Below are 18,089 nucleotides of genomic sequence, written 5' to 3'. Positions count from 1 at the left end.
ACTGCAGTAGTTCAGGATGGTGATTTCATCTCCACTTTTACAAAGGCATGAGAGATTAGCATTAAATTCTGACCTCACCAATAATACCCATATCCCTTGAACAAGTTTTTTTTCTAATTATTCTTAAATTGCTGATATTTCTCTGCTCATTTATTTGCGAGGTTTGAACTATTAAAATGTGTAAAGTGGAGTTATTGGATACTTAAATAGTGACTGTTTTCATAGTTTTCTTAATAATGGTTTACATTTTAGTAACTATTGTGCAAAGTTTGGAACTTATTCCTGTTTCACCAACCATGAGTTGTTTCTCTAGTATATTGATGTGCAACTCTGCACCATGAAAAGATGATACCTCTTAGATAATCATCTTTGACTTAATTATATTTGTGAAATTTGGAAAAACATAACTTGAGGCAAGATTTGCAACATGTAATCATGTGTAGAATTTAATCAGCCCAGAATATTTGATCTGAGCAATCCTAAAGTATGTTATTTACTTTATACATGGTTTTGTTTTCCTCTTTCTTCAGACCTTGGCTTTTTTCTCCAACCCTCCAGCTGCCAAGTGGTGTCAGCTATCTGAGGTACTGAGTTGGCAATTTTCCTCCATCACCAAACGAGGCCTGAATGCTGAACAGCTCAGCATGCTGGGAGAGAAGTTACTAGGTAGGATCGTGGAAGAATCAAAAACCTAATTAGTTGAAATGGAAAAGTAGTACTGCAGTTTGTAGAACTTGACAGAACAGACTGATGCATAACTCCTGTCATTGTGTGTTATTCTTGGAGTAAGTCCCAGGAAACAAAGCACCCTAGTTGTCCTTGAAAGCTTTGAAGGGCACACTATTTAATTGGAGAGTTGTTCTTGTATATTGAATGTAATGTATTTTGCTCAAGTCAATTTCCTTTGAATGAGTCAGCCAGAACATGGGTTGCTCTCAGCACTTGTATGTGATCCATGGAGTCCAATCATTTCAATACAAGTGTTTGGCATTTGCACCTCCTGCCAGTGAGTGCATGGTTGAAGCACCTTTTAATGACATTTTGTCTAATAAATATATTGTAATATTTAATTTTCTTGTTGACTCTCAATATCATAGGTATTGTTATGCTTGATCATTGTATGTATTGACTGCATGTCCATACATAAACTTGCAAATGTATGTCTTTTTCCATTTTAAAATCTGCAAAACTATTTGAACATAATGGTCATCAAGAAACATGTATGCAGCTGAGAAAGTTGTTCATCTGTTTTTCTGCCATTATATCAGGTGGTGATGGTTCTTAATGTTGTGGGATTATAACTGTTTTAAAAGAAAGCAATTTCCCTGAAAAAGCTCTGTTGTAACTTTGAAGAATGCATGTTTAGGAGAGCTAAATAAATAAGTCACTGCATCTTCAAAAGTAACACTGAATACTACACAAAAAAAATAGCAGAAGTAGGAGAATTGGAACTTTGCAAACATACCTGCTTCTGAAAATGCATTTTTTGTTGGTTAGAAGCATTTGGTAAAATGTGAAAATTGTTTAACTTACAAAATTTGAACTTTCTTTATGTAGGTACAAATAATTGCTTCAATGACAGTACCATTCCATGGACACGATTCTGCAAGGTAACTAGTTAATTCTAAATCAATGTTTTTACTATAAATTTAATTTTGAAATTTCATGTTTTGTTTGATTACTGTTAACGATCATGCAGGAGAACCTGAATGAAAAGCCTTTCTCATTCTGGCTGTGGATTGAAGGGATTTTGGAGTTGATCAAAAAGCATCTCCTGCCTCTCTGGAATGATGGGTAGGTAACATTATGCTGAGCATAATAACCATGTAAGTTAATACATTAGATTTTCATCTGTATCATCTGACTTTAACAGCACAAACATGGGAAAACTAACACAGGTTTTGATCATTTCAGGTGGATCATGGGTTTTGTGAGTAAGGAAAAAGAACGTGCTTTACTGAAGGGTAGGCAACCTGGTACATTTTTGCTGAGGTTCAGCGAGAGCAGTAGAGAAGGTGCCATTACTTTTACCTGGGTGGAAATATCACCAAGTGGTAAGTGGCTTGAATTCTTTGCTGTATAAGTCTCTTGGTTGGTTAGCAATATAAATTCATCAGAATTTTAGATCTTGAAATGTTTTTTTTTGAAAAAAAAAGGAAGTTGTGCTTTTGTGTTGGGATCAAGATTTATGGTACATTATTAATGAGTCATGCCAACAAAACAAGAATAAATTCTCTTGCTAAACAAAGCTTCCTAAATTTCCACTTATTTTTGAAGATTGAGGTGATTATGTAAAACTGCATATTCAGGTTTGTTAAAAATATATAAATAGCATATTGTAAATCTTCAATTGTGCCATAAACTGAGTGGTAATGTAATTAATGGGCTGCATGTCATGTTGGGACTCAGTTTCAAGATATCAATCTTTCTTTTGGGACAGCCCTCATTCACCTTACCTGATAAGAGGAACCCCTTCCCTCTCCCAGATAGGGGTAACCTCCTTCCTTCTGAACAGCACCCTGGGTTGCTAGGCTGACCGTACTTACAAATACAGTCCCATATAGGTGTGTAATTTTAAACATCTATTCTGTACTTATGTTTTATATTGTCCTGTGTTGTGCTTTGACTAGCATACAAATTGACTTTTGCAAATCCAGGGACTGCCTGTATTTTTTTTGATGGGACATTTTTAAAAATGCTAGTTTTTTAAAGAAACTTCACCTGTGTGTCACAATCCACTGGGTTGAGAATGTCCCTTAAGTAGCATATCATTTGCTAGCACCAGCATCATCTAGGCTGCAAATATGTGTAACTTTTTTTTCCCCTCCCAGATGAATCTCAATTTCACTCAGTGGAGCCATACACAAAGCATCAACTGTCAGCAGTAACCTTCCCAGACATCATTCGTAATTACAAAGTTATGGCAGCTGAAAATATTCCAGAAAATCCATTGAAGTATTTGTATCCTGAGGTCCCAAAAGATCAAGCATTTGGAAAATATTACTCCAGGCCAAAAGATCGTAAGTATAGTTGGTCGTGAAGTAAGATTTTCTGTTTTTAAGTTGGAATAATAATTGGTGCAATAGAATTAAACATCTTGGTTGAATGATTGAGAAGATTAAAGCACATGGAATTGAGGGAAACTTTGTGAGACTGCTAAGAAACTGGCGAAGTAAGTGAACACAAAGGGTAGTGGGGGGGGGGGGAATGTTAAGCAAAGTTGTAGACAACACCCAAGACTGTTAGTGGTTAATAGTGAAGACTATGGTTATAGGTTACAGGAAGGTATAGTCTGTCGGATGGACAGACCAGTGGCAGATTAGTATTTAATCCTGATAAGTGTGACATGGTGCACTTTGGAAGAAGAAACAAAATGAGGGAGTATTTATTGAATGGCAGGACACTGGGTAGCTTGGAGAAAAGAGGGAACTCGAGGTAATTTTTCATGGCTCCCTGAAGTTGGCAGAGCACGTGAATAGGTTAGGGTTAAGAAGACGTATGGGATGCCTGCTTTCATCAGTCGTGGCATAGAGAATTAGAACAAGGAGGTAATATTGGAGTTGTACAGAGCATTGGTCAGGCCGCAACTGGTTTAGTGTGTAGAGTTCGGGTTGCCTCACTATAGGGAGGAAGTGATGACACTGGAGGGGGTACAGAAAAGATTCATCAGGATGTTGCCTGGGATGGAGAAATTGAGCTATAAGAAAGGATTAGAAAGGCTTGGATTGTTTTCTTTAAAGCAGAAAAGACCTGAGGGGGGATGTGATTGAGGTGTATAAGATTTGAGGGGTATGGACAGGATGAAGAGAGAGCAGCTGTTCCCCTTGATTGACCCTCAATCATGAGAGGGCATAGTTCTGGGGTAAAGGGCAGGAGATTCAGAGGAGATTTGGGAAAATGATTTCTCACTCATTGGGTGGTGGGAATCTGGAATGTACTGCTGGGAAAGATAGTGGAGATAGGAAACCATACAAAGTTTTTAAAAAAAAATGTGGATGAGTACTTCAATTATCACAAAATTCAAGGATATGGGACAAGTGCAAGAAATGAGGATTAGTGTACTTTTAGTGGTAGTTGTCAGTGCAGACTCGATGGGCCAAAAGGGCCTTATCTATGCTGAATGGATTATCTACATTGATTTGATTTATTATTGTCACATGTACTTAGGTGCAGTGAAAAGCTTTGTTTTGCATTCAATACAGGCAGATCATGTTTTCCAATTGCATAGGGAAATAGAGCAGAGCGAACAATACAATAAATTACAGCTGCAGAGAAGATGCACACACAGTGAAGTAAACATTAAATGTAAAATTTTGAGGTCTAATCAGAAAGTGAAGGCCAAAATCATTTACCTTTCTTCCTAACTACTTGCACCTGCATGCTTGTTTTTAGTGACAATTGCACAAGGACATACAAGTCCTTCGTAACTCAGCAGTTCCCAAACGATCATAATTTTAATAATAATTTGCCACTATTTTCTAACTGAAATGGATAACTTCACATTTGTTCACGTCTTGCTGCATTTGCAATACATTTTCTGCTATCTCAACTTGTCTAAATTGCTCTAAAGGCACCCTCTATAGCACTCCCACCTAGTTTTGTGTTAGAAAATACAATATTTCCATATCATTTGATTTCCTCATCTTCAGTTCAAAGCTCCACAACCATCTATCAGTTATTCTGCTGCATCTCTGATATTTAATACTAAACAGCCAATTTCTCCTTGGCTTTTGGAACTGCTGTTTGTCACTCAGATGCTGTTCATTCAGGGACCACATTCTGTTCTTGGGTCATTTAGAACAGTTTGATTCCTATGACGTGCTGTCCCGATGTTTGTTAAATGGGTATAGTTTGAGTGGTCCACATGACTTGGCCTGACAAAGTAGTTTGACAGTCTGCCATCACCAGTAGGTATAAACTAAAGATCATTGATTCTCCTCTCCTTTAGCTTCAGAGCCTATGGATGTAGATGACTCCAAGACCAGTGGTTATATAAAGACTGAACTGATCTCTGTATCTGAAGTGTAAGTAACCTCTAAATAAGTCATCTTTTCCTCCAAACTATTTTAATATATGCATAATCTTGTTTATTGCCTTTCCTATACAAAACCATAAGACAGGAGCATAATTAGGGCTTTTGAACATGGTTGATATGTTTCTCAACCCCATTCTCCTGCCTTCTCCCCAATTCTCTTACCAATCAAGATAGATTAACCTCTGCCTTAAATAGACTCAATGACTTGGCCCTCAGACTTCTGAGGCAATGGGTTTCACAGATTCGCCAACTTATGGCTGAAGAAATTCCCTCTCATCTCAGTTTTAAACTTCCCTTCACTCTGAGGTAGTCCTGTCAACTCCTAGTCTGACTTACTGGTCGAAGCCTCTTCTTCATGTCCGCTCTATCCAGGCCTTTCGGTACACAGAGGAACTTTGATTATCCAAAATTGATGGGTAGGCAGGTTTTCGTTCAGATAATTGATTATTGGGTTAATTGATTTGACCTTTAAGGAAGCTGCACTGCACGCAATTGCATTAAAAAGCAAGTTTACAGTTTTTATTTCATTCAGTTGCTAAAATTTGTACAAACACTGGATATCACTTAAACATTCATGACATTTTGCACATCAGTTTGTGTACCTGTACAGTAAATAAAATTCATTGAAGTGGAGGTTGGTTATTATTTGAAGAAAATATCCAGCTGCTGTCTCTTTTTATGCCAGTGATAACATTTGGCGAAGTTGCAGCAACTTAACGGCATCGACTTCGCCTTGTGCTTCGTACTACTCCATGAAAAGTTGCAAACTGTCAATAGCTTCATTAACTGGGTCTGGAGAAGGTGAGGGTATCAGATTTTCCTTACCATCCACACTTTCCTGGTGTTCGTCTGTGACTATATTGACTATCTGATCAGCACAGTGTGTCTCTGTTCTGTTGGCGTTGTCACAGTTCACCTAAGCATCAATCTCAGTCTCTACAAAGTCTCCTAAACCCAGTTGTCTGCAGTTTTCGGTGATGTCAGTGCTTAGTCTTTGTTCTGGACAGGTGTCCTGTTCACTGGCACGGCTCCCAGCACACAAGCCATTGTACCAACACTCCGCGATTGTCAATGGCTTGATGCGGTCCTAAGGTTCAGCAAGCGTGAACAGAGCGTCCTTGACTGTGAATGTCTTCATAATTTCCTGTCGTTCTTTCTCTGTATTATCTTTACCCAGGACAGCATGTTACAATGATATTTTTTCATAATTGCGATGATTCCCTGATCAAGCGGCTGTAACATTGAAGTGGTGTTGGCTGGTTTAAAAAAACTCTTGATAGCTCTGTCTGCTGATTCTAACTGGCTGCCTTTCAGAGTGTGACCCTGAGTTGTCAACAAGCAGAACGGCACATTGCTGGAGTCCAGCGCTTGCCAAATGTGATCTGACAGCAGGGACAAAATCTTAATGGAACCAGGATGAGAAAAGTGGATATGTCATCCACGCCTTATTTTACACTTGGTACTTCACAGCAAATGAGGTCTTGTCACAGTTCTTGAAGCAAGAGGGATTAGCTTATCACCTGATGCAGTTAAGTGGAAATTAGAGTGCTGGTGGTGCTGACCCAAGAAAAAAATCTTGATGCGATCCGTCTGCACTTTGTCCTGACACCTACTTTTCCACAGTAGATTCAAGTTTTTTTTTTAATCTGGCAGTGCACGTCAAAACAATCCAATTTCATCAGCATTGTACAACTGCTCAGGTTCATACTTTCCTTCATGAATGGTGGATTGCAGTTTCTACCTGTAGCCTTCCACTCTCCAAGAATGCTGAGTTGCCTAGTGCCGTGACAATGTTTGAAGCACTGTAACCAGCCCAATGTTACTGTGACCAGATTCACCAGTGTGGAATCGTTCATGGAAACTGGCAACGTTTTCTAGTATCTGGCCAGATACGGGAATTCCCTTTACACACTGCTGTGCAAATGACAAAAACACAGTTTGGTCGAGTTGTTTTATCCTTTGCTGACCTCATGGATTTTCTTTTTAGAGCATTTGCAGTGTCACTTTGGCTGATGAATTTCTCAATCGCCATCTTTGCTTTCCTGATGTCTGATACTATCCCTATTCCATCGTTGTACTCCTGTGCAATCTTTGATACCTTTTCACCACGATCCAGAATGCTGTGAAATCTCGTTTTTCTATTCAATTGTCACTGTGGTCCGCTTTCTCTTCAGACATGGTAAGTACGTACAACAAACCCGATTGGTTAGACCAGATATGAACTCTGAAACGTCAGAGGGAATGATGACTCTACTGATTTTGTTCATTTTAACTTTTTTTTAAATGTATTAAAATTCTTTCAACACTGCAACAATTTACTGACTCAGATTGTTGCACCAGTGTCATTAACACCTCTTTGCCACATTTGCACATCATCTTCAGTGCAGGTAACCCTCATTTACCCTGTACAGTTAACAAAAGACATGATGGTGGCGCCATTGTCAGCAACATCATTGTTGTAGTGGTTTCACGGGACCTTCAGATCCTGTTCGGATAATCCGATTTTTGAATAATTGATGTTCAGATAATAGAGACTCCTCTGTACTGTAAGTTTCAATCAGCTTCTCCCTCGTTCTTCTAAACTCCATCGAGTACAGACCCAGAGTCCTCAACCACTCTTATGACAAGCCCTTCATCCCTGGAATCTTTGTGAACCTCCCTCTGGACCCCCTCCAAAACCAGCACATCCATCCTTAGATATAGGGCCCAAAGTATTCCAAATGTGGTCTGACTTGAGCCTTATACAGCCGCAGCAGTACATTTCTACTTCTGTATTCTAGCCGCCTTGAAATGAATGCTAACATTGCATTTGCCTTCCTAACTGCCAACTGAACTTGCATGTTAATCTTAAGAGAGTCCCTTTGTGCTTAAGACTTCTGAAGGAAGTCAGGAAAATAAAGTTGGCAATGCAAAACAATTCTCTCCACAAATGTTAACCGACTGAGCACTTTTTTTGTTTTCAACTAACTTTACTCATGACATGGGTAATAAGGTAACAGGTTGAATACAAAACACCAAGTGTGACAAAATAGGCCTGTATAAATAGTATAAAATATGCTGTTTATTTTTAATTTGTGTATTTGAAATCATTCTATACTGGCAGCTCAATTAGTGATAGCAAGTGACTCATTAGATATTAATGTAATTGTTATTGGAAAATCTAAGCACTTAATTATATCAGGAAAATAGTCTACTTGTCTAATTCTTCCTACCAAAGTGCATAACCTCAAACTTTCCCACGTATTCCATCTGCCATCCTTTGCTCACTCTCCTAGCCTATCCAAGTCCATCTACAGCCTCCCCACTTGTTTAGCACTACTTGTTTGTCATCTGCAAATATGGCAACAGTGCTCTCAGTTCCTTTGTCCAATGCATAACATGAATAGTTGTGGTCCCAGCAATGAACCCTGCAGAACTCCACTAGTCACTAGCTGCCATTCGGAAAAAGATCCCTTTATCACTATTATCTACTTTCTGCCAGTTAGCCAGTGTGCTGTCTATGCCAGTATCTTGCCCCGAACATACTGACTTTTATTTAGCAGCCTCCTAGAATCCAATTAGATCACGTCCACTGGCTCGCATTTGTCTAACTTGTTGCCTCCTCTCAGAATTTTAACATTTGTCAGGGATAACCTCCCCTTGACAAACCTGTGCTGACGGAAATGCATAGTAAAATATGCCTCAAAGTACTCTGCAATCTCATCCTTCATTACAGGCTAAAATTTTACCAAGGACTGAGTCAGGCTAACTGGCATATAGTCTCCTTCTGCCTCCTTGCCATTAACAGGGGTGTTACATTCTCCATTTTCCAGTCCTCTGGGACCATAATTCCAGTGATTCCTGCCTCTACAATATCCTCAGCTATGTCCTTCAGACCCAGGGATTTAGTCCAGCTGGTTCGGAGGATTTATCCTTCAGATGTTTCAGCTTCCCCAGCATCATTATCTTAGCCACCATATTCATCTCTGACCCCTGCCCTTGAAGTTTTGATATGCTGCTGGTGTCTTCCACTATGATAAATGATGCAAAGTACCTTTTCAGTTCCTCTGCCATTTGTTTCCCATTACTATTACTACTACTCCAGCCTCATTTTCCAGCAGTCCAATATCCATTTTTTTTTTTTCTCTCTCTCTCTCCTTTTAGATACCATTATTTATTGCTAGCTTACCCCTGCCACATCGTTTTTCTAGTTACTCTCTGCTCAAGTTTAAAGGCTATCCACACTCTATGCTTGTTTGCTTTTATGCAATCTCTGACTTGTCAGCCATGGTTGCCTCCTCATCCCCATACAGTATGTTTCTTCTTTCACTGTGCCTTCCAAATTCTCCTTGAAACTTCTGCCATTGCTGCTGCACTGTCTTTCCTGCTAGACTCCCTATCCAATCAACTCTGGCCAGTTCCTCCCTCATGTCTCAGTATTGCAACGGAGTAAAGGTAACTACAGTTGTATCTAATTCCAGCTTCTCCCTCTCAACTGCAGGGTGAATTCTAATATATTATGGTAACTGCCCCCTCCGGGTTCTGTCACCTTTAAGCTTCCTAATCAAGTTGCAAATATAAAATTTATAATTTATAATTCTAAAGAGCAAGTTCTTAGAGTAAAATAAACTAAAAATAGGTGTTTTAGAAAAATCAGATGGTCGTTGTTCAATTTTTAATCTTGGTCTTTGAGAGTCATTTAGAACAAAGTAGTTCATGATGAAGGAAGTGAAATTTTTATTTGAATGGGTGCCTTAATCTTTTCCAATTACATGTACAAAGATTCTCATACGGATGAATTTTCTTTTTGTTCTGTTCTACCAAGTTTCATGGTCTATGTACAAAATAAAGTGTAATTTTTCTGAAGTAACCAACCATGTTGGACATTTCATTACTACTTAGTGGATATAATTAAATGCTTAGATTTTCCAATAACAATTACATTAATATCTAATGAGTCACTTGCTATCACTAGTTGAGCTGCCAGTATAGAATGATTTCAAATACACAAATTAAAAATAAACAGCATATTTTATACTATTTATACAGGCCTATTTTGTCGCACTTGGTGTTTTGTATTCAACCTGTTTACTCATGACATGGGTAATAAGGTAAGTTAGTTGAAAACAAAAACAAAAGTGCTCAGTCGGTTAACATTTGTGGAGAGAATTGTTTTGCATTGCCAACTTTATTTTACAAGTCCGAACTAGAAGTTAGAGATGAAAGAGTATTCTAAACCAATCCAGAGGCGAGGAAAGACCAAAAATGAAAGTCCGTAATGGGACCAAAAAAGTTCAAAAATTTTGTAATTTGTTTTCTTAGTACTTTCTTTGGATTTGGGCATGAGATCTTACAACAAATGAAATGGAACCCATGATTTGATCTGAAGTTCTTGAAATTAAAATGTAACATGACTATTTTAAAAGATGAATAGCATTTCCTGAACTTCATTAGAATAGTGCGAGATGCTGAGGACAGAAGGGCTTCAGAAAGTATTCAAAAGCTCAGGGTCCATTTGCAGACTGAATGGAATTGTTTAGCGAAACATTGGTTATACTGATGTAGAGGAGACCATATTGTGAGCAGAATACAGCATATTAAATTGAAAGCAGTAAAAGTAAATTATTTGTTTAAGTTTGCAGTTCTGGACAGTGAAATACAGGGGGAAAGGAGGTGATAGCAGCTCATGTTCTGTGCTTGCTTTAGAAGGCCCTGTAGAAACCTGAAAAGGATGTCATTGAGGAAGCTGTCCCTTTCGAATGCTAAGACAGGAAAGGATGATGCATTTACACTGGAGGCAGTTGATGTGGAAAGTGACAACGAGGTACAATCTTGTATGGAGATAGAAATAGTGTGGGTGTGGTTGGGGCCCTGTTGATTACAGTGAAAAGGAATCCTTGACTGAGGAAAAAGGAAGATGTAGGAGAACAATATTACTTTTAGACATGCTGCACGATCCTGCATTATTTAAATTATTGCATTTCCTATTACAGTTGAAATCAAGTAACCAAACTTTGACCTTGCCTCTCTTCACTGTAGGTGGTGCTGTTGTTCAAATGGTTGAAACGTTCAGTATTAACTACACGCAGAACTTTATCTGCCTTGGCTACAACAAAAAGTCAGACTTTTAGCTTCTGTACCTGGATTAGAATATTAAGGTTGAGCAATAGTGATAGTTTAGTATAAAAAGATTTGGCATTTTTCTTCTATGGATTGGAATTCAAGAAGGGTTATGTTAATAATTATTGGAATTTCAAATAACTCACTGGTTATATCTCAACACCTATTTGTATAAATTTTTAAAGCAATAAAATTGTTACTTTTTTACAAAACAGTATGTCTTTGCATATTAGGGCAACTGGGTAGGTTTAGGAAAAAAGCAAAAGGATTTTAGGAAGAAATTCCAGAGCTGAGGGCCCAGCCTGCTGAAGGTATGGCAACAAAGGAAAGAACAATTGCAATCATGCTTAAGTGGCCAGAATTAGAAAAGCACAAATGCCTTCAGGATGGAGATACGAAAAGTACTGGAAAAACTCAGCAGGGCTGGCAGCATCTGCAGTATTTAATTTGGATGTCTGAAGGTTGTTGAACTGGAGGAGATTAGAGATGGTGGAAGGGTGAGTATATGGATGGATATGAAAATAATATGGGAATTTTATAATCAACCTTGTTTTATACTCAACAGGGGATGATGGTTGAATTGGATTTTGGTTTGAATTAGGACATTAAACTGGAGAACATCCAAAACTCTGTCAGAGGGTAGAGTATAGGATATTGCCAGGAGCACATGAGCTTTGTCAAATCTGAAGATTTCAAAAGTACGGATAAGAGCTTGAGCAGCAGATGAAATAAGACCAGGACAGAGTTGATCGAAGTTAAAATGATTAAAAGTGTGTGGTCTTTTAACAACAAACAGTACAGCATAGGATCAGGTCCTTGGGGCCCACCAATACTGCACCAAACAAATGCTTTTCTAAACAAAAAAAAATTCTTCTTCTCTATCCATATTTCCCTATTAAGATGCTTTTTAAACATTATTAAAGTATCTGCCTCCACCATGTCCTCTGACAGTGCATTCCATGCACTTAACATGCTGTGTGTGGGGGGTGGGGGGGATAACTTACCTCATGTCCTTTTTAAATTTATCCCCATTTTCTTTAAACATATCCCCTAGTAATTGACATTTCTACTTTTGGGGGGGAGGGGAGGAGAAAACTCCAACTATGTATTCTATCCATATCTCTCAATTTTGTAAGTTTCTATCAAGAGCCTATGAAAGGGTTATAAACATAGATTTACTTATGTACAGATGCCTGCTTGATAAAAGACTGGTCAGTATTTTTTAAATCCCAGGAATTTTACAAAAGAACTGTTGCTTTTGTATATACTATGCTTTGCTGTTCAATTTTTTATTTTAAATGTGATTTTTTAAAAATGCTTGACTTAAGTCTACTGCTGATCCTGAATTTAATGCATTGGCATTTTGCTTCTTACATTTAAATTGATCAATCTTACAACTGTACCTGAGAGAGAAGGTAGAGGGCCAAGGTGGATATAACAGTAGCAAAGATTTTTGTTTTTGCAATGAACATATTGGATTCTGTGCCAGGAGAGCAGGTGCTATAGTAAGAAAATTGGTTAGAGACAAAAAACCTGCAGATGCTGAAATCCAAAGTAGACAGGCAGTATGCTGGAAGAACACAGCAAGCCAGGCAGCAACAAGAGGTGGAGAAGTCAACATATCAGATTGCATTCACAGATTGTTTGTACTCTTTCAAATTGTTTACATCATGAAGTTATTTTCTTTCTTCATTTGTAACCAGTCACTGTGATTGTATTGTGCTGACAAACTGGCTTTTCAAAAAAATAGGAATAGGGATTTGGGATTCTGGATTAGTGGTGCTAGAAAAGCAGAGCAGTTCAGGCAGCATCGGAGGAGTAGTAAAATCAACATTTCAGGCAAAAGCCCTTTATCAGGAATACAGCTTAGGACAATAGAGCAGGGGAAACTATTAACTACACAGTCGTAAGTGGAATATTGTTTTTCAGAGATTACTTCGACACTTTAAATTTCCTTTAAACTTGTTCAGTTTTTTTAAAATGAAAAAGATTTTATAAAGTCTGAAATTGAGTATAACTTTTTTCACTGTTTGAAACTGTCCATTACTGCACATGGATCTGTTCACAATAGTATTAGTCCAGTCTTCACAGTGACAATACTCTTCTTTGTATCGTATGGCACTAGCACTGTGTTAAATGGGACAGACTTTAAATAGATCTAGCAATTGAAGACTGGGCAGCAGCAGAAATGTATTCCAGCACTACCTACAACCTCATGGCCCAGCATATCCTCCACTCAAATATTACCATCAAGTCAGGAGATCAACCCTGGTTCAGTGTACAGTGCAGTAGGGCATGGCAGGAGCAGCATCAGACATACCTAAAAATGTCAACCTAGTGAAGCTACTAAACAGGATTACTTGCATGCCAACAGCATAAGCAGTAAGTGATCCCACAAATGCAACAGATCAGATCTAAATTCTGCGGTCCTGCCACATCCAGTTGTGAATAGAGGGTGACGCTCCACCAATAGCCCCATCCTCAGTGATGGAAGACGTGTTGTCAGTGCAAAACATGATGCTGGAGCATTCACAGCAATCTTCAGCCAGAAGTACCAAGTGGATGATCCATCTCCACCTCCTTCAGTGGCCTTTGCCATCACAGGTACCAGTCTTCAGCCAATTCGATCCACTCAACATGATAAACTGTTGGAGGCAAATACCTCCTGGATATTGCATTAATTTCTTTTTCCTTCCCTCTTAATCATTTATCTATATTTGTTTACAGTCATCCCTCAAGACTGCAGTCAACAGAAAATCTTCTGCCTATGTCTGTGGAGGATTTTGGCGAATTGGAGCGCCACTTAAGTCCTTCAGACATTGACACAGTGGTAAGTTTTTAATAAGAATGGCTAGATTTGTTTGTTGCATTCAATAATATGCATCGTTTACTATACATCAATTATTTGTTCTTAACAATAGTGATTATGTAGTAAATTCAAGCAGAACTTGTCACCTAATTTTCTATAGATGAAACTTATTTTTATGCTAATAATTTTAAAGTGGGTGGAACTAATATAGAAACGTAAACTAACTTAATATGGGACTAGTGGCAAGTTGCATTTATCTAAACTCTAATTTATACATTTCTTTCTCTCACCCCACCATCACTGTTGCCCAGAACAATTCTGAAATTAGCCTTTGTCTCAATGTTCTGCTCTTGAAGGGTGAAGAAATTCCAGTTTCCATTTTTTTGTCCTCAATCTTGCATGCTTCAAAAATATAATTTCTCAACAAGCTATCTCCCTCCAATGACTTGCATCCTAGGATTTTTAAAGTTGCAGCTGCAGTGAATGCATTGTGAATTCTAGAATTCTTTGATTCTAGAACAGTTCAAGAGTTGAAAGGAAGAGCTCCCTGCTCTTCTTATACTACTCCCCCCTCCTCTTCCTGGGGTAATTTTTACTTAACCCAGCGATCTTGCTCCTATTTTGAAGTCTCCAGACCAGTTCCCTAATCTGGGGCTGTGTGTACAACCAGTGGCCACAGCTCCTAATAGTACAGTTCGTATTGAAGAGCAGGCCACCTCTAATTAGCCAGATGACATCCCTGCAGAAACAGCTGATCAGCCACATGGTTCTTAAGTGCCTGATCTGACTTTAAACCATGCTCAGGCTCTTAAGATTAATTAGTTTGAAACAACGACTACTTCTGATGAAGGACAATAAGAATTATAAATAATTTTAAATATTGCTCCATAAAAACAAATGCCTTTTTAATTGTCAGTGAACTAATTCTGTCTTTCAATACTAATTTTGTTTTTTTTTTAAAAAAAGATGTGTTCAGCCTATCCAAATTAACCAAGAGTGGTCTTCATAGCTGTGGATCCGCAAGTTGTGACGTTGTTGTTTGGAAGCTTCATTGTAAATAATGACATTTTGTTAAACATTTTAAAAGTTAAGTAGCTACTGCATGTAATGTTTTAGTTACATTGAGTATTTGTATCACTTTCATTTTCTTGAACTCATTTCCATACAAATAAATTTTGGCTGTTCAATTACCAAGATGTTTGGGTTTTTTCCTTAAAGTAAACCTACCCAATTCCCCTTGTTTTTCAAGACTTGAAAGATGGCTCTTGAGTTTGCAGTTCTCATCAATCTCTCCTCCTGCTCAACTTTACCCTCAGTTGCCCATTAGGACCTTTGTGCTTTCTCCTCTGTTTTATTGTTCATGCCAACTTTGGTTCTAATAAGTACACTTTAGATTAAATTCAGAACTTGAGTAGTTACTTGGTTGCTTGTAAAAGGGCCCACTGGCAATTTGCGAGTCTGTCTGTCCCATCCCATCCCATCAAAATTAACTGTCAAACATTGTTTACCATCCTTAAGACTGCTTATCATCTCACTCATTGTCATCTGCTTATTTGTTAGTGAAAGCTTCGTTGGACCCTTCAGCCTTGATTATTCCAGTATTCCATGTCAGCTTCCCTGTTCCAATCCTCCCCCAAAAGAATTACTTGTATTGCAGCTCACATCAAGTTGTCCTGCCATCATTCTTGTTCACTGATCTAACTCCTTATCCTAATGAGCTCCTGGTCTTCCAATACCAAATTAAAAATTGAGCTCCTATTCTGATCTTTCATTCTGTGTAACCAGCTTCAGTCCATTAAGAATACTAGCTTCCTCCAACTCGTGTGCGTTTTCCACTTCAACTAGTGGCAGCTGTACCCTTCAAGTCCTTAGTTTTAAATCTGACATGCATCTGTTTATCATTGATCTTTAGGGCACTTAAATTTATCTTTCTGCCCAGTTTTCAGGTCATATGTCTGAATACCTCCTTAATCCAACATCAATTTTGACTCAAAATGCTGTTAGGTGTCTTAAGATGTTTCCCTATGCTAAAAATGCTACATAATGCAACAATGCCCTTTATGTAGATACAGTACCAGAATACTCTTATGGAACAGGTTCAGTTTTGATGTAAATGGATAGTTACATTAATTGTCCTATTGTGTTTCTACAACACAACTTGGAAATGTTCAAGCAAGTGATATTGTCACGTTTTACTGATATTGAACAATTCTTTGAGGATTTGTGGCACTGACAGAACATTTAACATCGTGACTATTTCAAAAAAGTCTGGGATTACCACACTAAGTGACAACAGATTCAAAGTAATAAGCAGTGAAACCATGGCCTTTCAATATGCCAACCACAGCACACGATGTCATGTCCATGTTGCATCTCAAACAAGTCAGCACAAAGTAAAACAACTGTCACCATTACTTGCTTGAATGTGAAAAAAATTTTCATCCTGTTTTCTAAGACCTGTTTGGTTTACCGCACTTCACTGTTCATACCTTATATCTATTAATAGTGGGGGTTCATTTTCAATTTGATGTTATCTGAATGATAGTTTTGTATTAAATGGAAAAATCAACCAGTAGGATAGAAGCAATCCAAATGTGAATTGCACTGCAGCAGACAGAGAACATTAATGTGATCAGCTTTGTGTTCTACCACAGTCCTTGTGTTTGTAATATTAGTACTTAGAACATATTGTAACAATAACAGAAACAAAAATAGCCCCTCAAGCCTGCTACCACCATTCAATTTAATCATGGCCGCTTATCCCATTCCCACTTCCTCTCCATATCCTTTGATCCCTTTAGCTTCAAGGGTCACATCTCGCTCCCTCTTGAATATATCTTAACAAACTGGTCCCAATATTTTCCTGTAGGAGAGACTTCCACATGTTCATAACTCTCTGGGTAAAGAAATGCTTCCTCATCTCAGTCGAATACCTTACCCCTTATTCTTAGACTGTGACCTCTCATTCCAGACTACCCCAACATCAGGAACATTCTTGCTGCAACTAATGCATCCAGTCCCATCAGGATTTTACATTAGATGCCCTCCTCATTCTAGTAAATTCTGGCGAGTACAAGCCCAGTTGTCCAGTTTTTCTTCTGGTCAGTCCTGCCATCCTAGGAATCAGTATAGCAAACCTTCACTGGACTCCCTCAATAGTAAGAATCTCCTTCCTCAATAGGAGACCAAAACAACACAATTCTCAAGGTGTGGCCTCATCAAGGCCCTGTATAACTGCAAGACATCCTTAATCCAATACTGAAATACTCTCCCTATGACAGCCAGCATGCTGTTAGCTTTCTTTTCCATCTGCTGCACCTGCATGGAAACCTTCAGCGACTGTTCCACCATGACACCCAGGTCTTTCTAAAGCTGCCACCATTCAGATAATAATCTGCCTTCCTGTTTTTTTTTTTGCGACCAAAGTGGATGAACTCGCATTATTCCACATTATATTGTATTTGCCCACTCAGCCAGTCTGTCCAAGTCTTGCAACCTCTTAGGATCCTTCTTACAGCACACACTGCCACCCAGCTTAGTGTCATCTGCAAATTTGGAGATATTGCATTCAATTCCTTCATTCAAATTGTTAGTTTGTATTGTGAACAGCTAGGGTCCCAGCACTGAACCCTGCAGTACCCCACTTGTCACCACCTGCCACTCTGAAAAAGACATTATCTCTGATAACATAAGCTTTAGTTTTGCTCACTAATTTGTTGTGGAACTTTTATCAAAAGCCTTTTGAAAGTCCAGATACATAACATCTATTCAAAGTTTGGGTGAAGATTTGTAGCTCGGGTGCTCGTTGTTGTGGTTCTGTTCGCCGAGCTGAAAATTTTTGTTGCAAACGTTTCGTCCCCTGTCAGGTGACATCCTCAGTGCTTGGGAGCCTCCTGTGAAGCGCTTCTGTGGTGTTTCCTCCGGCATTTATAGTGGCCTGTCCCTGCCGCTTCCAGTTGTCAGTTTCAGCTGTCCGCTGTAGTGGCCGGTATATTGGGTCCAGGTCGATGTGTTTGTTGATGGAGTTTGTGGATGAGTGCCATGCTCCTAGGAATTCCCTGGCTGTTCTTTGTTTCGCTTGCCCTATAATGGTAGTGTTGTCCCACTCGAATTCATGTTGCTTGTCGTCTGCGTGTATGGCTACTA

The 18,089-nt window shown here is 38.6% G+C and overlaps 2 protein-coding genes across 4 annotated transcripts in view; one reads left to right on the top strand and one right to left on the bottom strand.

Moving 5' to 3' along the window:
* The window catches only part of LOC122551254 (signal transducer and activator of transcription 1-alpha/beta-like), a 45,000-nt gene extending 29,863 nt beyond the window's left edge, over window positions 1-15,137 (top strand). Inside the window, exons 17-24 of one of the 2 annotated variants that reach the window (XM_043692866.1) lie at window positions 531-666; window positions 1,558-1,610; window positions 1,700-1,794; window positions 1,915-2,054; window positions 2,832-3,020; window positions 4,949-5,024; window positions 13,862-13,964; window positions 14,910-15,137. In XM_043692866.1, coding sequence (XP_043548801.1) covers window positions 531-666; window positions 1,558-1,610; window positions 1,700-1,794; window positions 1,915-2,054; window positions 2,832-3,020; window positions 4,949-5,024; window positions 13,862-13,964; window positions 14,910-14,933 — 816 coding nt within the window. In that variant the 3' untranslated portion in view covers window positions 14,934-15,137. Of the gene's footprint in view, window positions 1-530; window positions 667-1,557; window positions 1,611-1,689; window positions 1,795-1,914; window positions 2,055-2,831; window positions 3,021-4,948; window positions 5,029-13,861; window positions 13,965-14,909 lie in introns of those variants that run through there. The other variant, XM_043692867.1, reaches the window with a different exon arrangement.
* Window positions 7,227-18,089, bottom strand: part of glsa (glutaminase a) — a 137,308-nt gene continuing 126,445 nt past the window's right edge. For both annotated transcript variants that reach the window (XM_043692870.1, XM_043692871.1), the window contains exon 19: window positions 7,227-7,259. In XM_043692870.1, the coding sequence (XP_043548805.1) occupies window positions 7,242-7,259 (18 nt within the window). In that variant the 3' untranslated portion in view covers window positions 7,227-7,241. The remainder of the gene's footprint in view (window positions 7,260-18,089) is intronic.

The sequence above is a fragment of the Chiloscyllium plagiosum genome, chromosome 7 (genome assembly GCF_004010195.1).
Source record: "Chiloscyllium plagiosum isolate BGI_BamShark_2017 chromosome 7, ASM401019v2, whole genome shotgun sequence".
Classification (NCBI taxonomy): Eukaryota; Metazoa; Chordata; class Chondrichthyes; order Orectolobiformes; family Hemiscylliidae; genus Chiloscyllium; species Chiloscyllium plagiosum.
This window is presented reverse-complemented; position numbering and strand designations above follow the sequence as displayed.